Below are 14,681 nucleotides of genomic sequence, written 5' to 3' on the forward strand. Positions count from 1 at the left end.
ATCTGAGATTTTGATTAGGGCTGTTTCACAACTATGAAATTTTAGTAATTAACTAACTATTTAGTTACTATCGTCGTAAAATTTGACAAATTACGTTGTTAAAAGCCTTAATTTTAAGCCGTTGTTCAATTAAACTATACAACATGATAGATTTTAAAAAGTTTAAAATATTTTAAAAGTTGGCGGAAAACGCCAGTGCGCTACTACCCATAGCTACAGTGGGGAATGCACTTCTCTCAGTTGTTATTTTATTTTTTAACCTTCACTCAGTTCACTGTACTGACTACTGTGTACTTTACGTTACATGTACGCTTTACAGTAATAATAAAACTGAGTCCGTCATCACTGTCGTCTGTCTAATTTTGGGCCAGCTTATTTTCTCTTCTTGAACGAAATGGAGTAAGTTGTTTGTCTCTTATTTTTTTTCTTACATTATTTATTTATAATACCCATTTAATTGTTGTTGTTTTTTTAATACCAGGAGAGTAATTTTAATGGTAAAATTAACTTAAGCATTATAAAACTGCAGCACCAGGTTTTTATTTTTAAAAGTTGGATATTATTGTAGTATTTAAACAAAACTTTACTTATTAGTTTAATTTGAGCGAAAAATTCAGTTTTTAATACGCTAATATTTGGAGTGGTTTTTGCCAGAATCCTCGATTAAATGTACTACAGCTATTAGAGTTAACTTAGTTCAGATTTTAGGGCGTTTTTCCTCAATTCTTTAAAATTAGTTACGAGTGAGCATTACTTCAAATTTAAGGTTGCTCGTCCATTGGAACCGAACTACGACGGCCGTTCAACAGCCGAACCATTTGACCAAACGGACGACCGGCAATTTAGCCGAACGCCGTCGTTCACTGTAGCCGATTTTCGTCAGTTCATGACACAGCCCAAATGGATGTAGATGATTTGTTGCTGCTCGAAAATTCTTAGTTTACATACAAATGGAATGAAAGAAATAAACAAAAATGTTGGAAGTTCCATTTCTAAAGCTATCCTTGGCCACTTACGACAACTTACGCTGGACATCTTTCCGATGATAGAGTGGATCACGCATGTCCCAAGAGCCTGCTCCTCAACCGCACAACAATTTTTCGCAATCCATCGAAATGAAAACGAAACGAAAAGGTATGCAAAAAGCAAAGAATGGCGTTAAACAATGGTATGTGTTTGATGTCACGTGGTTGACAGTTGAATTCGAAGTAACCATTCGGCCGAATAGGACTGGAAAATCCAACTTTATTTGGATCGGAAAGTGCTTCGGCCGTANCAGGTTTTTATTTTTAAAAGTTGGATATTATTGTAGTATTTAAACAAAACTTTACTTATTTGTTTAATTTGAGCGAAAAATTCAGTTTTTAATACGCTAATATTTGGAGTGGTTTTTGCCAGAATCCTCGATTAAATGTACTACAGCTATTAGAGTTAACTTAGTTCAGATTTTAGGGCGTTTTTCCTCAATTCTTTAAAATTAGTTACGAGTGAGCATTACTTCAAATTTAAGGTTGCTCGTCCATTGGAACCGAACTACGACGGCCGTTCAACAGCCGAACCATTTGACCAAACGGACGACCGGCAATTTAGCCGAACGCCGTCGTTCACTGTAGCCGATTTTCGTCAGTTCATGACACAGCCCAAATGGATGTAGATGATTTGTTGCTGCTCGAAAATTCTTAGTTTACATACAAATGGAATGAAAGAAATAAACAAAAATGTTGGAAGTTCCATTTCTAAAGCTATCCTTGGCCACTTACGACAACTTACGCTGGACATCTTTCCGATGATAGAGTGGATCACGCATGTCCCAAGAGCCTGCTCCTCAACCGCACAACAATTTTTCGCAATCCATCGAAATGAAAACGAAACGAAAAGGTATGCAAAAAGCAAAGAATGGCGTTAAACAATGGTATGTGTTTGATGTCACGTGGTTGACAGTTGAATTCGAAGTAACCATTCGGCCGAATAGGACTGGAAAATCCAACTTTATTTGGATCGGAAAGTGCTTCGGCCGTACACGGCCCAACACGACCGAACGAATTGGTTCTAAGGCTGCTCGTCCATTGGAACCGAACTACGACGGCCGTTCAACAGCCGAACCATTTGACCAAACGGACGACCGGCAATTTAGCCGAACGCGTTCCACTGTAGCCGATTTTCGTCAGTTCACGACACATCCCAAATGGATGTAGATGGTTCGTTGCTGCTCGAAAATTCTTAGTTTACATACAAATGAAAGAAATAAACAAAAATGTTAGGTCATTACAAAAAGATTTATCAACATCTGGGCTGGTGGAGGAAACTATTGATCTTATCAATAGGATCACTTCCAGGTATGAGAATAGGGTAACCCTTATTTGGATACCAGCACATAAAGGACACCATGGTAATGAAAAGGTAGATAGGCTGGCCAAAGAAGGCTCTAATACTGTGTTTGTCGGGCCACAACCGTCTTGGCCTTTTGTTGTACTGTACCTAAGCCGTCGCCGGCTCTTTACAGTTTCTTTGGCTTGCTTTGTCTTGCTTTTTTATTATAGACGGAAGCTATAAGAACTTAGAGGTCAGAAAGAAACAGCAGCAGAGAGAAAAAAAAAGGAAAAAAGATATCGCCCCTCCGCCACGGGTCCCCCGGGACACTGTTCCTTAAGCCTTTTTGACTCCCTACAGCGCCCGGGTGGTCGGTGCGAAAGGGCAATGAAAAATAAAATAAATAATAACAATAAACAAGAAAGAAAATAAAATGAATGATAATATTAAATAAAGAAAGAGATCTTTTGGGCAAAGAAATCTGTCGGGCCACAACCGGTATTACCTCACTATATGCACAGCGAAAGAGAGTATCAATAGCTGGGGCATGAAACAATTCTTTAAGGAATGGAATCTGTCCCCCGGACACAGGCAATCGAAGAAGTTTGTGAAGGAGATCAAACCAACAGAATCAAAATGGCTATTCTCTAACTCAAGGAAGGGAATTAGGAGGCTGATATGTATTCTGACGGGCCACTGTCCACTGAGAAGAAACCTCTTCATAATGGGTATCCTACCAGATCCCTTTTGCCGCTTCTGCGAAATAAAAGAAGAAACGGCAAAGCACTACCTCGCAGAATGTGATAGGTATGCTAGGTCTAGATTTGAAATCTTTGAAGGAGAGGACATCACCAAATCACTCCCCGAGATAAAATGGTCCAAAATCTTGGGGATTGTGAACAAGTCCAAGAAGTTTATGCAGGACACGTGAGCCAACCAAGTCCCGGACCTTTTAGCGATGGGGTACGAGTCTACCCAGGCATTTAACCCCTCGGGTCTTGGTAGCCCACCATGCGTAATATATAATGAAAGAACATTTGCTTAGGAATGGCCCAACAATCCAGATCTGTAACAAGCTGAACCATTAATTTGGAACGCTTCTCTTCCGAATCACAAAAATCGGAAAGAGGTTTTCGACGTGTAGAAATGTATTGAAAGTAAGATGCACTCTGATTGATTGGTGACTGAGTTTGTAGCTGCTCACAAAACAGTAACCATGGCAGTTTCACTATTGTTCGTCACGATTGGTAGTAAGTTGAGGACTTCCACAGCACTTGGCAAATACATATTCGCTTTTTCCACATAACCTAGCTGGTTGTATGAACCCTGCATGTGTGTATACATAGGCACACGAATGCCAAGAAGAGTCTCTCAAGACTCGGCAAATGTTTGGCGGCATTCGGTGAATAGCACATGTCTTGGAGCCACCTTAAGGCAACAGCTACAGCCAGGGAATACGAATTTGAATGATATTCAGGAATTTCTCTATTTTAGAGGCAAAGCCTATTAAAATTATACAATCGTTACAATTTTGCTTAGGGCAGTTGTTATTCAATATAAAACATTTCTAATTAATTAAAGAAAGAACTGAACTGGAATTGTGAGCAACATAGAGAGAGTATATATAGGATGCCGGATCACGGGGTTAGATGCGCCAGCTTGGTTGGGGACCAAAATCCAAATAAGAGCATTACGGAGCATTCGTTGGATCCTAAAACTGAGGGGAGAATTGCTGAACCTTCGGCATAAGCTGTATGAGCTCCTCAGCCGACAGGAGTGTGAGTTATGCAATCACTGGGTAAAGGAAGACATATTCCATTTTGTCGCAGAATGCCCCATTCTGTCCCCCTATCGTTTGTCTGCATTCAGCGAAAAAATCGTGTCTATGGACAGACTCATAAAATTGCTCAATGGACCAGATTGGACTTAGTCAGTTAAGCAAAAGCGGCCTGGGCTTATCGAAGGCTAATAGTAAACGAATTTAACTAATTAATTTTCTTTTCTTTTTCTCTTTTACTGCCCATCTCTTTCCCTCCCCCCGCTCTTTCTCTTGATATTTGGTACTAATGTTTCTCTGGTCTCGGCTCCGGTTCATTGATTTTTACTTCTCAGTTTTGTGTCCTTTTTATTTAGTATTTTGTTATAGATATTACATTTAACGTACCATTGTATTTATTTAGCTTAATGCATTTGTACGTTTATTTTATAGGATTAGTTAACAATTAATCCGAACTCCAGCAGACAGTTACCTTGCCGAATTAAGTTTATTTTCTTGTCTGAATTATCTGTAATCTTTATTTTCTTCATATTATTATTATTTTTTTTCAAATGATTTTGGAAAATTTTAACAAAATTGAAAAAACAGATGTTTAAAGAAAAAGAGAAAAACTAAATAAGTAAATCTTACCCAACCCTGAAATCAGGTTTATAGAGAGATTCAGGCCCCACACTTCCCAATAGGGAATACGAGCAATAAACTAGCACCCAGCAGACTTGTCTAATTGTCAAAAAATGTATCCAATTGAACTCACCTCACCAAAAAATACTTCAAAAAACACAAGACTGACAAAGGGACATCTTAGCTTCCACAACACACCACTATCATGACTTATTGTATCAATATACCTCAAAACTTCAGTTTTTTCACAGAGCGGCAATTCTTGCTTGTAAACAAGTTTATTATTATTAGTAACTGAACTGGAATTAAAATGCACTGCAGACTCTGGAGGCATATGTATATACTCAGAGTGGCAGAAATAAGCCTGTGCAGATATTTCTAAGAAGAAGAAACAACTGAACATGTCCTGTGTTGCTGCGAAGGCTTATGTAGGCTGAGATTCCTAAACCTAGGAGAAGAAACTCCAGGGCCTGAAGGATATACACAGGACCCCCTGAAAAAGCTTTGGGGTCCGGTAAAAAGCCTTAAGCTTAATGAGGAGCTCTAGGGGAAAAAATGAATGAATGAAAAAAGTACTTTACTAGATAAACAAAAGAGATTAAAAAAATTGTACATAACCAAAAAGCACATAACGGCAATAGTTATCAACCGCCTGCCGTAGTCGGACTATAAATTTTTAATAAACAAAAAACACATTTCTTCTTAAGGAATAAGCAAAAGAGAGAAAAAACTATATAAGTAAACTAAAATAACAGCATATCTATTTATGCACAAATAAATAACCAGGGTGTCTCTGATATATACAGTAAACATTTAATAATTGAAATAGAAAACAAGCATTTTCCTGTAGTTCCAGGCTTCCATTGCAAACTACTAGATTTAAAGACTCGGGGTTATTTAATAAAGAGAATAAGTGCTCTCTTGTCAACGTCGGCAAGCCTATATGCCGTGCTCGGAATTCCTCTAAAACTGGGCATTCTGCTAGAAAATGAAAACAATCTTCTCGAGCCTGCCTGTTGCAGAGAGAACACACACTATCGACCCTTGTGGGGTTATAATTAAGATAAAGTAACTCGCACCTAATTTTGAAAAACCAGCGAGCTAGTGGAGTGGACGGAATTTTAGAAATTTCCGCTATGTTCAAGAAAGGTTGATCGATATTAAGGTCCTTATACAGCAAAAACCTAGAGGAATTTTGAGCATGAAGGAGACATTGTGTGAGAGGTGTGGATATTGTTATTCAATTTTGAGTGTAAAAGTGGCCACTCTTTAAAATTGTCCAGGGAAAAATTGTCATTCAACTAAAATTGTTGAGCCAAGTTGTTCCAGGAAGAGAAGCATGATATTTTGGACCTTATGATTTTGATGGGAAAAAATGGAGATGCACAATAAACCAATACTGGTGCGCATGTTGTAAGAAGGCCGGCTCCTATATAATCTATATATTTAGAATTACAATATAATAACACATAATGGAAGTATGAATTATTAAGTAAAACATATCGGTAACTATATGCAGTTAACATAATTGACAGAATACAAAGTTAACTGAATAAAGATAATTGATATTACCCAGTATGTAGTAATATACACTGATGGACAACCTTAAATTTTAATGTATTAGGTTTATTCATATTTTGGATAGAAATAGGTATGGTGTAAAAATTAGACATTTAAAAAGAAAATGTTTATTACATATTTCTTTAAAAAAAAAAAAAAAAAAAAAAAAAAAAAAAAAAAAAAAAAAAAAAAAATCCAAAACAAAAATTTAAAAAAAACTTTTGTCCCTTTTAATACTAAATACTTTCACCTCTGGTATGAATCATGTCCGAAACTGTTTTACATTCCTTGACAACGATTTCTCATAAAATCCTGAGGAATTCTTTCTAATTTGTCAAGAATGACTGTTTCCAACGTTTCTACGGTGTTAAGACCTGGGTTTCGTCGTTGTACTATTCGCTTAAGTTGGTCCGAAATGTGTTCAATTCGATTCAAATCTGGACTTGGAGGTGGCCACACCAACCGCTAAATTCCAACCTCATCCACAATATGTGTTCTGTTAGGCCTGGCATTATCCTGCATTAGCAAGAATCTCACACCGATGTGGGGGGGGGCAAATGGCACTACGCGTTCTTCACAGTACCTCTGTGAAGTTAGATATCTTCCTCGCACAACAACCAATTCGGTGCGAGCTGCCAAGTAAATACCACCCCAGATCATCAATGATCCACCTGAGGAACTATACAGCATGGGGTGCCTTTCTTTCTCCTGAGCGCCTCAGCAAAAACTACAATTATGCAAACACTACTGTGATTTATCTTCACAAATTTGTTACTAGATATATAACAGAAGCTAATTTTAATAAAAATAAGATAAAAAGCTAATTTGATAAATTAGAAATAAGAATAAGAAATCATTTTGATTGATTTATTAATCACAATGGGCTTTTCTTTAGATTCTTTTTGATGGATGGCACATTCTTCACGTTAATTTTTTTCAAGTACTATTATTTCATAAAATTAATCTTTTGTTCTGCTCCTCCTGATAATTTTTTTTTGGGCTTTCTTTTAGATAAAAGTTTCTTTGTGTTTTCATTTAAAAATTGTTTAACTACAAGTTTGTAGATAAAGTCTAAACTCGCAACATAATTAATTCTTTTTGGTCAGCTTCATGAATTATCATGAGTTTAAAAGCAGTTAAAATTCAAAGACCCATTATTACAAAGAGAAGGCTGAACACTTTTACAGCATTTAATCTTTACTAATTTAACATTGAGTACTAGTTAGAAGTTTAAGTCCAATCTAAAAAATTGCTGGTAATTACATTCTCTAATTGGAACCAGACATTAAGGCACATCATACTTAACATTTTGTTCTGTTGAGGGTCATAACACTACGATAATAATAAATAAGTGGCATAATTTGATTAGAGAATTATTTAGTAGATAGAAGAACATATATTTATTAACTTTGTTTGATTTGTCACAACTTTATGATAGATTACAGTACTTTATATTTAGAAGAATAACTTTATTCTGGGACTGGTGTCCTCTAAGAATAATTTACATGAACTAAATAAAGGAAGTACCTTCTATGAAGTTAAAAGTAAACAAAAAAAAAATAGAAATCTTGGCACAATGTATACCAATAAGGCAGGTCAGAAGAAAAAAATTACGAGAACATTAAACAAGAATAACAAATGTTATAAATGTGAACGTGAGGTCTCTGCTTGGAGGGAGAGGAGGTGATATATAGGTGGGATTTAAAGGTGGAAAAGGAGGCAGCGTGACGAATAGAAAGGGGAAGGGAGTTCCATAGTTTATCACACACCCGTCACTGTCACACGGGATCCCCGTGGGGTGCCATACACAAATCTTATGCAACAATTCATAATACGCTTCAATCGCACGTTCTCCCCCTCCGAGAGACCACCGTATGCCAAACAGCTATAATCGAAGAAGGGAAGATACGAGGAATTTGCGGGTGGAGAAAGGTAAGAGAACCCAGGACCGACGAAACAGGCTGAGGAAGGCAATGGAATGGCGGGAAATTTGGGAAATGTGAGAATGCCAGGAAAGGTTTTGGTCAAAGACTACTCTTAGGTTTTTAACCGAAGAGCAGAAGGGAATGGGATGGTTATTTAGCATGAGAGGTGGGATGCTGGGGAGGGAATTGAGGAGTTGCCTGGACCCGATAATTATGGCGGTGGATTTGGACGGATTGAGGACTAGGGAATTTTTATGGGCCCATTCGTTGATGGAGTTTAGGTCTTTTTGGATCTTGAGAGTGGCCGAGTGAAGATCGGAAGGGTGGAAGGATATGTATATTTGGGAGTCATCGGCATATAGGTGATAGTTACAGGACTGGATGGAGTCGGGCAGATCATTGATATAAATGGAAAAAAGGATAGGAGAGATGCTAGAGCCTTGGGGCACCCCAGATTTTAGAGGGAGGAAGGAGGAGGTAAAGCCATTGTGAAGGGAGACAGCTTGGTGGCGATTGGTAAGGTAGGAGTGGAACCAACGACGGAGAAGGAAAAAGATTCGAGTTTAGAGAGGAGAGAAGAGTGAGGGACAGAATCGAAGGCTTTAGAAAATCAAGAAGGACCAGTATAGTAACTTTCCGTTGGTATATTGCTAAGTGGAGGTCACTGGTAATTTTTTTTAGTGCTGATCGGGTGGAATAACCTTGGCGGAAGCCAAATTGGAGGGGGTTGAGAAGATGGGACTGTTCAATGTGCCTGGAGACTTGTGCTTGGACTAATCTTTCTAGGGGCTTGGACAGGTTTGAGAGGATGTAGATGGGATGGTAGTCTGTAGGGGAGGATGGGTTGGGGATTTTATTGATAGGGTGGACAAGAGCTTTTTGCCAGGCTGTCGGAAAAATAGAGTTTTGGAGTGAGTAGTTATAGATGTGAAGTAGAACAGGTAGTAATAGTGGGAGGCAGAGTTTAAGAAAATGGATGCCATCAACTCCAGTGGCATTGGACCATCTCATTAACCATCCCTAACCATTTAGTTTGTTAGAAAACTATTTAAACATTGATGGTAGAGAATTTTTTAATTGTGTACTTAACTATTATCAAAATTCTGGTCTATAAATGCATTGTAGGCATATATTTTTCATACTTGGGTTGATGACATAATTTCCAATGAATTTATTATCATAAAATCATTTTTCAAAGATTTTATAATGTATAATTTGTTTGTCATGCAACAAAGGTGGGTTAAGGATGGTTGATGATGGGTGTTAACCTGCGAGTCGGTGAACTTATGCTGAACCAGCATAGAGTCAAGCATTTCGGCATTGCGCCATCTTCAGCGAGGGACAGTTCCTTACACAAGAAAATTATTTCGCTTAACTAAACCGATTTGCAATTTAAGACAGGATAGACTGCAACAATTGAAAACGTCAAAGTAACTGGGAAGGGAGTTGGTGTTGTTCATTAGTCTGTAGGCTGGAGCGATTGAAGCAGTTGGAAGGATAGGATGATTTAGAAAAAAATGAAATGTCTTGTGTTGCATCTGGGTATATGAAAGTTAAGAAAGTGGATATCGGAGCAGTCTATTGATTGTGGAGTAGTTGGAGAAACTCCTACAACAACATCACCAGAGAATATGTCGTTGCCTTGAAAAATAATGAAAAACCATTCAAAACGTTGGCAAATTAAAGAATTGAGCACTATGCTGTGTTTTCTGTATGACTGTGCATCCCACAACCCAACATCGTTATAAGGTTTGTTCCATCTTGCGTCCAAACCATCAGCAAACCGGCATGCCTGCCCTCTTGCTGGCAGTTTCTGTTTACCGCCACCCTAAACATGTTTCTGTTCAAGGCAGATGAACCTTTGTGATTGCTAGCCTCTATTAATATTATTTTAAAAAAAAATTGAACAGCTGTCCGATTGAAAAGTGAATCAAAATTTGTTAAATGATCCGTTCAACTGTTTTATTCATCTGTGTTGCAACAAAAGTAACAAGACAGCAAATGGTGCTGCATACTGTCAGCCGCAGGTTTTGTCAGGACAATTTCTTTTGTAAAACCAGCTCAAAATGGTAATTACTCAAGGAGTGAACAGTAAATAGTGACAAAAATGATATATTACAATTTCTAATCTTTATCCTTGTGAAAACACTGCTTGACAAGCGTAGTTATTATCTGCATACCATTAAACAAAAAACAAAAACAAAAAATTGAAGAGTTGTGCAATTATTTGCAACTTGAAGTTTTTCAGTGCAATTTTTTTAATTGGTGTAGCTGTATTTTTAGATTGGCCTTGTACTATTTTATCTTCCTATTTGTCGGTTTTCTGCCTAATATGCTTCTCCGTTTAACCATATTTGATGGTTATTTTATTAGATAATAGTCTCGGCTTTGCCCATTTCTTTTATATACTACATATTTCATAGTAAAAGATAAACAACTCTTATCTTTCTCTATTATATTAAATCGTGCTCGGATTGTATTGCGAGAATATTTTTTGCTTTAATTATTGTGCTTTAGTTTGCAATTTTTTGACTGGTATTTTAAATAGGATTAAAATAAGGGAAATGACAAGAAGGGTGTACAATAGATTGAGCGTAATAGCGAGAGTGGAATATGGACTTAGCACAAAAGCGCTCTCCACAATCTATAAAAGTGTCTTCCTCCCAATAGTAAGTTATGGTGCAGCCGGATGGGCCAAACAACTACCTAGCAAAAGCAAAGCTATAATAGAGCAGAGCCAACGAATAGCTCTTATAAGAACCACAAAAGGGTACAGGACGATTTCAACACATGCCCTACAAGTAATAGCCAATGCACCGCCAATAGACCTAGTCCTTAAAGAAAGGGTGGTCATCCACCAAAAAAAGAAAATTGAGGCTATTGATATAGGAGCAAGCCAAGGAGAAATAGACTGGTTCCGAAGCACAACGAGGAAGGAGTACTTGGGAAAAATGACAAGGGCATCATGACATAAAGGTCGGCTAACATCCAAATTTTTCCCAAGCGTTGAAAAAAGACAAAAAGCAAAATGGCTACACCCCGACTACTGGATCACCCAAATGCTATCAGGACATGGAAACTTCGCAAGCTTTCTACATAAATATAAGAAAAGAGCTTTATGCTCCGTTTGCAGCACTGAAGAAGACGCCAAACATAAACTCTTCAGCTATATCAAATTCAAGGCAGAAAGAGAACCTTTGCGAAAGACCATCACCTCAGCAGAATGGCCGCCTAATCTCCAAGGCTTTGCCTCAAATACGCTTAAATGAACAAGTCCCTATTTATTCTAATTATTAAGTCCTAAATATTGTTATTATTTTTAGAGTTTTATTACCGTTATTTATTTATTTACTGCATAATTAAACATAGGTTTAGGTTTACGGTTCCGGGCTGTTTTCTTCTTCTTAGTAAGAAAATTTTAGATAATATAAATAGATAGAAAATAAAACCAAGGAAAAGTAAATGTGCAAGGGGAAACCAGCAAGGGAAGACCTTTTGTTTTTAGATTCTAAAATGAAAATATGGTCCCTTCAAAAACCGACCAGTGGTCTCGCCTGAAGGAAAGATCGTTGGGAGGTATTTTTATCCCATTTATTTGAAATCCTTTAGATATACAAATTCGATTAAGCTAAAGCGTTTGTCCGCCAGTATGGGGTCTTCCTCAGGTACGGCGGGTGGTGGAAAGGGTAAAAAAAAAAAATGATATTTTAAATAGGTCATCCTAAATCTCTGCTTGGTGCCACTTTTTTTTTTTTACCATGGATGTTACAAAATTTATAGTTTTGTTGACTATTTCCTTCATGGAATTCCTTCCTTATATGGCGTCAACAAGACAGTGTCATTGAAGCATGAATCATATTTCATTCTATTTAAAACAAAATTGTTTGTGAAAATTTCAACAATAGCTTAATATTTATTTTTCAACAGGTTAGGATATTCTGTACTGCCAGTGAAAGAACTGTCCAGTAGTGATTATGATGGCATAGTTTTTGTATCTCATAGCTGTAAAGAAGATACTGTACCCGAACCCCTGAGAAATGCTATTAAAGATGCAGCTGGGGTAGGTAAATGTGCATTTAATTTTTATGTAAACAATCTTTATATTGTGAATTAATTACAGATCGATTCCTACATACATGAATCAGTGTCAGTCTTAAAAGTTGATCTCCCAGCCAGGAGGTTGGTCTATTCTCCAACCGGTCCTCTGAATTCTGATTACCATGATGTTAGAAGTTTCGGCGAAGCAGCCAAAACGGGGATTAAAAGGTTTGAATATTATTTACTGTTTTTTAAATTTATTCATAATTAAAACTGTTTTATATTTGAAGGGCTCTGAAAAGTGGGGTTACAAAGCCTCTTGTTGCACTTGTCAGCAATTCACGTTTTCCCAAGACAAAGCTTGTGACACTCCTAGGTGTTATGGAGGGACTCTACATGGTAGGCTGTTTCTTAATGGAAAAATGTTTTATTATTAATAATGTATATATTTCTATGTCTCCAGAATATACAGCACAGAGAATTCTGCCCCAATGAGTTTCCCAAGGTCAAATCTTTAGGCGTTTGGTCCGATGATGAAGCCACTCTCGAACAATTAGTAGAAACTGCTAAAGTCCTTGAATGTGGAAGGTATTTTTCATTTTATACTGCATTATGAGTAAGTATTAAACCAGCGAAGAAAAAACTTAAGATATTTGTTACTCAGGGTGGTCGCAAGAGATATTGGTGGTGCAGATCCAGAACGCATGAATCCTCCAAATGTTGAACAATATGTTAGGCAGGCTTTTCCAGCCAGTTCAGGTGTAAAACTTGAAGTTGTTACTGATGAGGATAAACTAAACAAAGACTACCCTTTATTTGCCGCTGTGAACAGAGCTGCTAGTGGTAATTTTTAAATTATTTTTGCTTCACTAATCTTAATTTCTATTCTCATGCAGTTAAACATTTTTACTTTAAAAACAATGACTTATTGAATTTCTTTTTTCTATAGTGATCGATAGACATAAGGGAAGAATAATCTATTTGACATACGAAGGACCTGATGTGCAGGAGACTTTACTAATTGTCGGCAAGGGTGTGACTTACGATACAGGTGGTGCCGATATTAAAACTGGTGGCCACATGCCCGGAATGAGCAGGGACAAATGTGGAGCTGCTGCTTTGGCGGGTTTCATGAAGGTCCTTAGCTATGTCAAACCTCCCCATCTCAAAGTCGTAGGAGTTATGAGCATGGTGAGAAATTCCTGTGGAGAAAACTGCTACGTGGCAGATGAAATAATTCTATCGAGAGCTGGGGTTAAAGTTCGAGTAGAAAATACAGATGCAGAGGGAAGAATGATCATGGCTGATGTTTTGTGTCATGTATGTATTGTTATACCTTTTTTTATTTTGTTTATTACTTTCATTTTTTAAATTAGGCTAAAGAAATGGCTCTGAACAGCGTCAATCCTCATTTATTTACAATTGCAACATTAACTGGCCATGCTGAAAGGACAGTAGGAGAAGGATACACTGTGAGTTCTTTTTCCACTTTTCTATCTAAAGTTTTATACAACCATTTTGTTGATACGCTTTTAGATCGGGATGGATAATGGCCCAGCAAGGGAAACTGATTTTGCGTACAAACTTCAAATGCAAGGTGAAGAAATAGGAGATATGCTTGAAGTCAGCCGTATCAGAAGAGAAGACTTTTCAAAACATAAAGGTATCTATGACAAATGTATGTGTAAATTGTTCAGTTTTCAATGCGGTTTTTGTACTTTTAGCTACTGCAGAAGGTGAAGATGTTCTTCAGTGTCATAACACTCCGCCTCTTTCGTACAGAAGAGGGCATCAAGGCCCTGCGGCATTTCTCATGCTTTCTTCTGGTCTTGATAAGCATGGCTTAGACTCAGAAAAGCCTCTGCGTTACACGCACTTGGATATTGCAGCTTCTCATGGTGAAGTCCCCCAAATAGCAACAGGAGCACCCCTTCTCGCTCTCGCAAACAAATATTTACAATTGTGAACTGTATATCGTATTTTTGGAAAACTTTGCATCATTTTTATGTAATTTGTTTTTCACTTTGTGTAAATGAAGCTGATTATGAAATATAAATAAGATAAAATTTAGCTTTTATTTTATTATCCCCAATTTCGAACAATGACGTGTGATACAAAAAGTGCACTCAGTTTACAGTATAAATAAAATTATGAATGGTTCAAGGGTAAATAATTTTTCTACTTTTTTACTAGTTTTAAGGATATATATTAGTAATTATTCAAAAGAGACGGGCGAGTGATTAGTTTAGGGTGTTTGTCATGCTAGAGGTTTTGGGTTTGAATCCCTGCGTAGCCGATGGGATTTTAAATCAGATAATATGATAAATGATTATTCAGAAATCGTGAGATGCGGTCGGGTGTGATGTAGGTTTCAGAAAAACATTTTCTTTATCGTGCCAACGTTTCAATCTTTATTAAGATCATCTTCAGGGCCTGGGATTTACAAACAT

The 14,681-nt window shown here is 37.2% G+C and overlaps 1 protein-coding gene across 1 annotated transcript; it reads left to right on the forward strand.

Moving 5' to 3' along the window:
- The first annotated feature begins 234 nt into the window (after positions 1-234).
- LOC106662632 (putative aminopeptidase W07G4.4) lies at positions 235-14,301 on the forward strand. The gene is made up of 10 exons (XM_014386849.1): positions 235-399; positions 12,121-12,253; positions 12,314-12,459; positions 12,522-12,630; positions 12,695-12,819; positions 12,896-13,074; positions 13,181-13,551; positions 13,608-13,703; positions 13,768-13,894; positions 13,956-14,301. The coding sequence occupies exons 1-10, from the start codon at positions 395-397 to the stop codon at positions 14,195-14,197; spliced, it is 1,533 nt and encodes a 510-aa protein (XP_014242335.1). The 5' UTR covers positions 235-394; the 3' UTR covers positions 14,198-14,301.
- Positions 14,302-14,681: the final 380 nt, after the last annotated feature.

Source organism: Cimex lectularius, unplaced genomic scaffold (genome assembly GCF_000648675.2).
Source record: "Cimex lectularius strain Harlan isolate CLEC.00 unplaced genomic scaffold, Clec_2.1 scaffold43, whole genome shotgun sequence".
Taxonomy (NCBI): Eukaryota; Metazoa; Arthropoda; class Insecta; order Hemiptera; family Cimicidae; genus Cimex; species Cimex lectularius.

Bases quoted from the DNA above. Each gene is read 5' to 3' on its own strand.
- LOC106662632 (XM_014386849.1), top strand. The intron at 12,254-12,313 runs GTAGGTAAATGT...AATTAATTACAG, and splicing joins CTATTAAAGATGCAGCTGGG to ATCGATTCCTACATACATGA. The intron at 13,075-13,180 runs GTAATTTTTAAA...TTTTTTCTATAG, and splicing joins TGTGAACAGAGCTGCTAGTG to TGATCGATAGACATAAGGGA.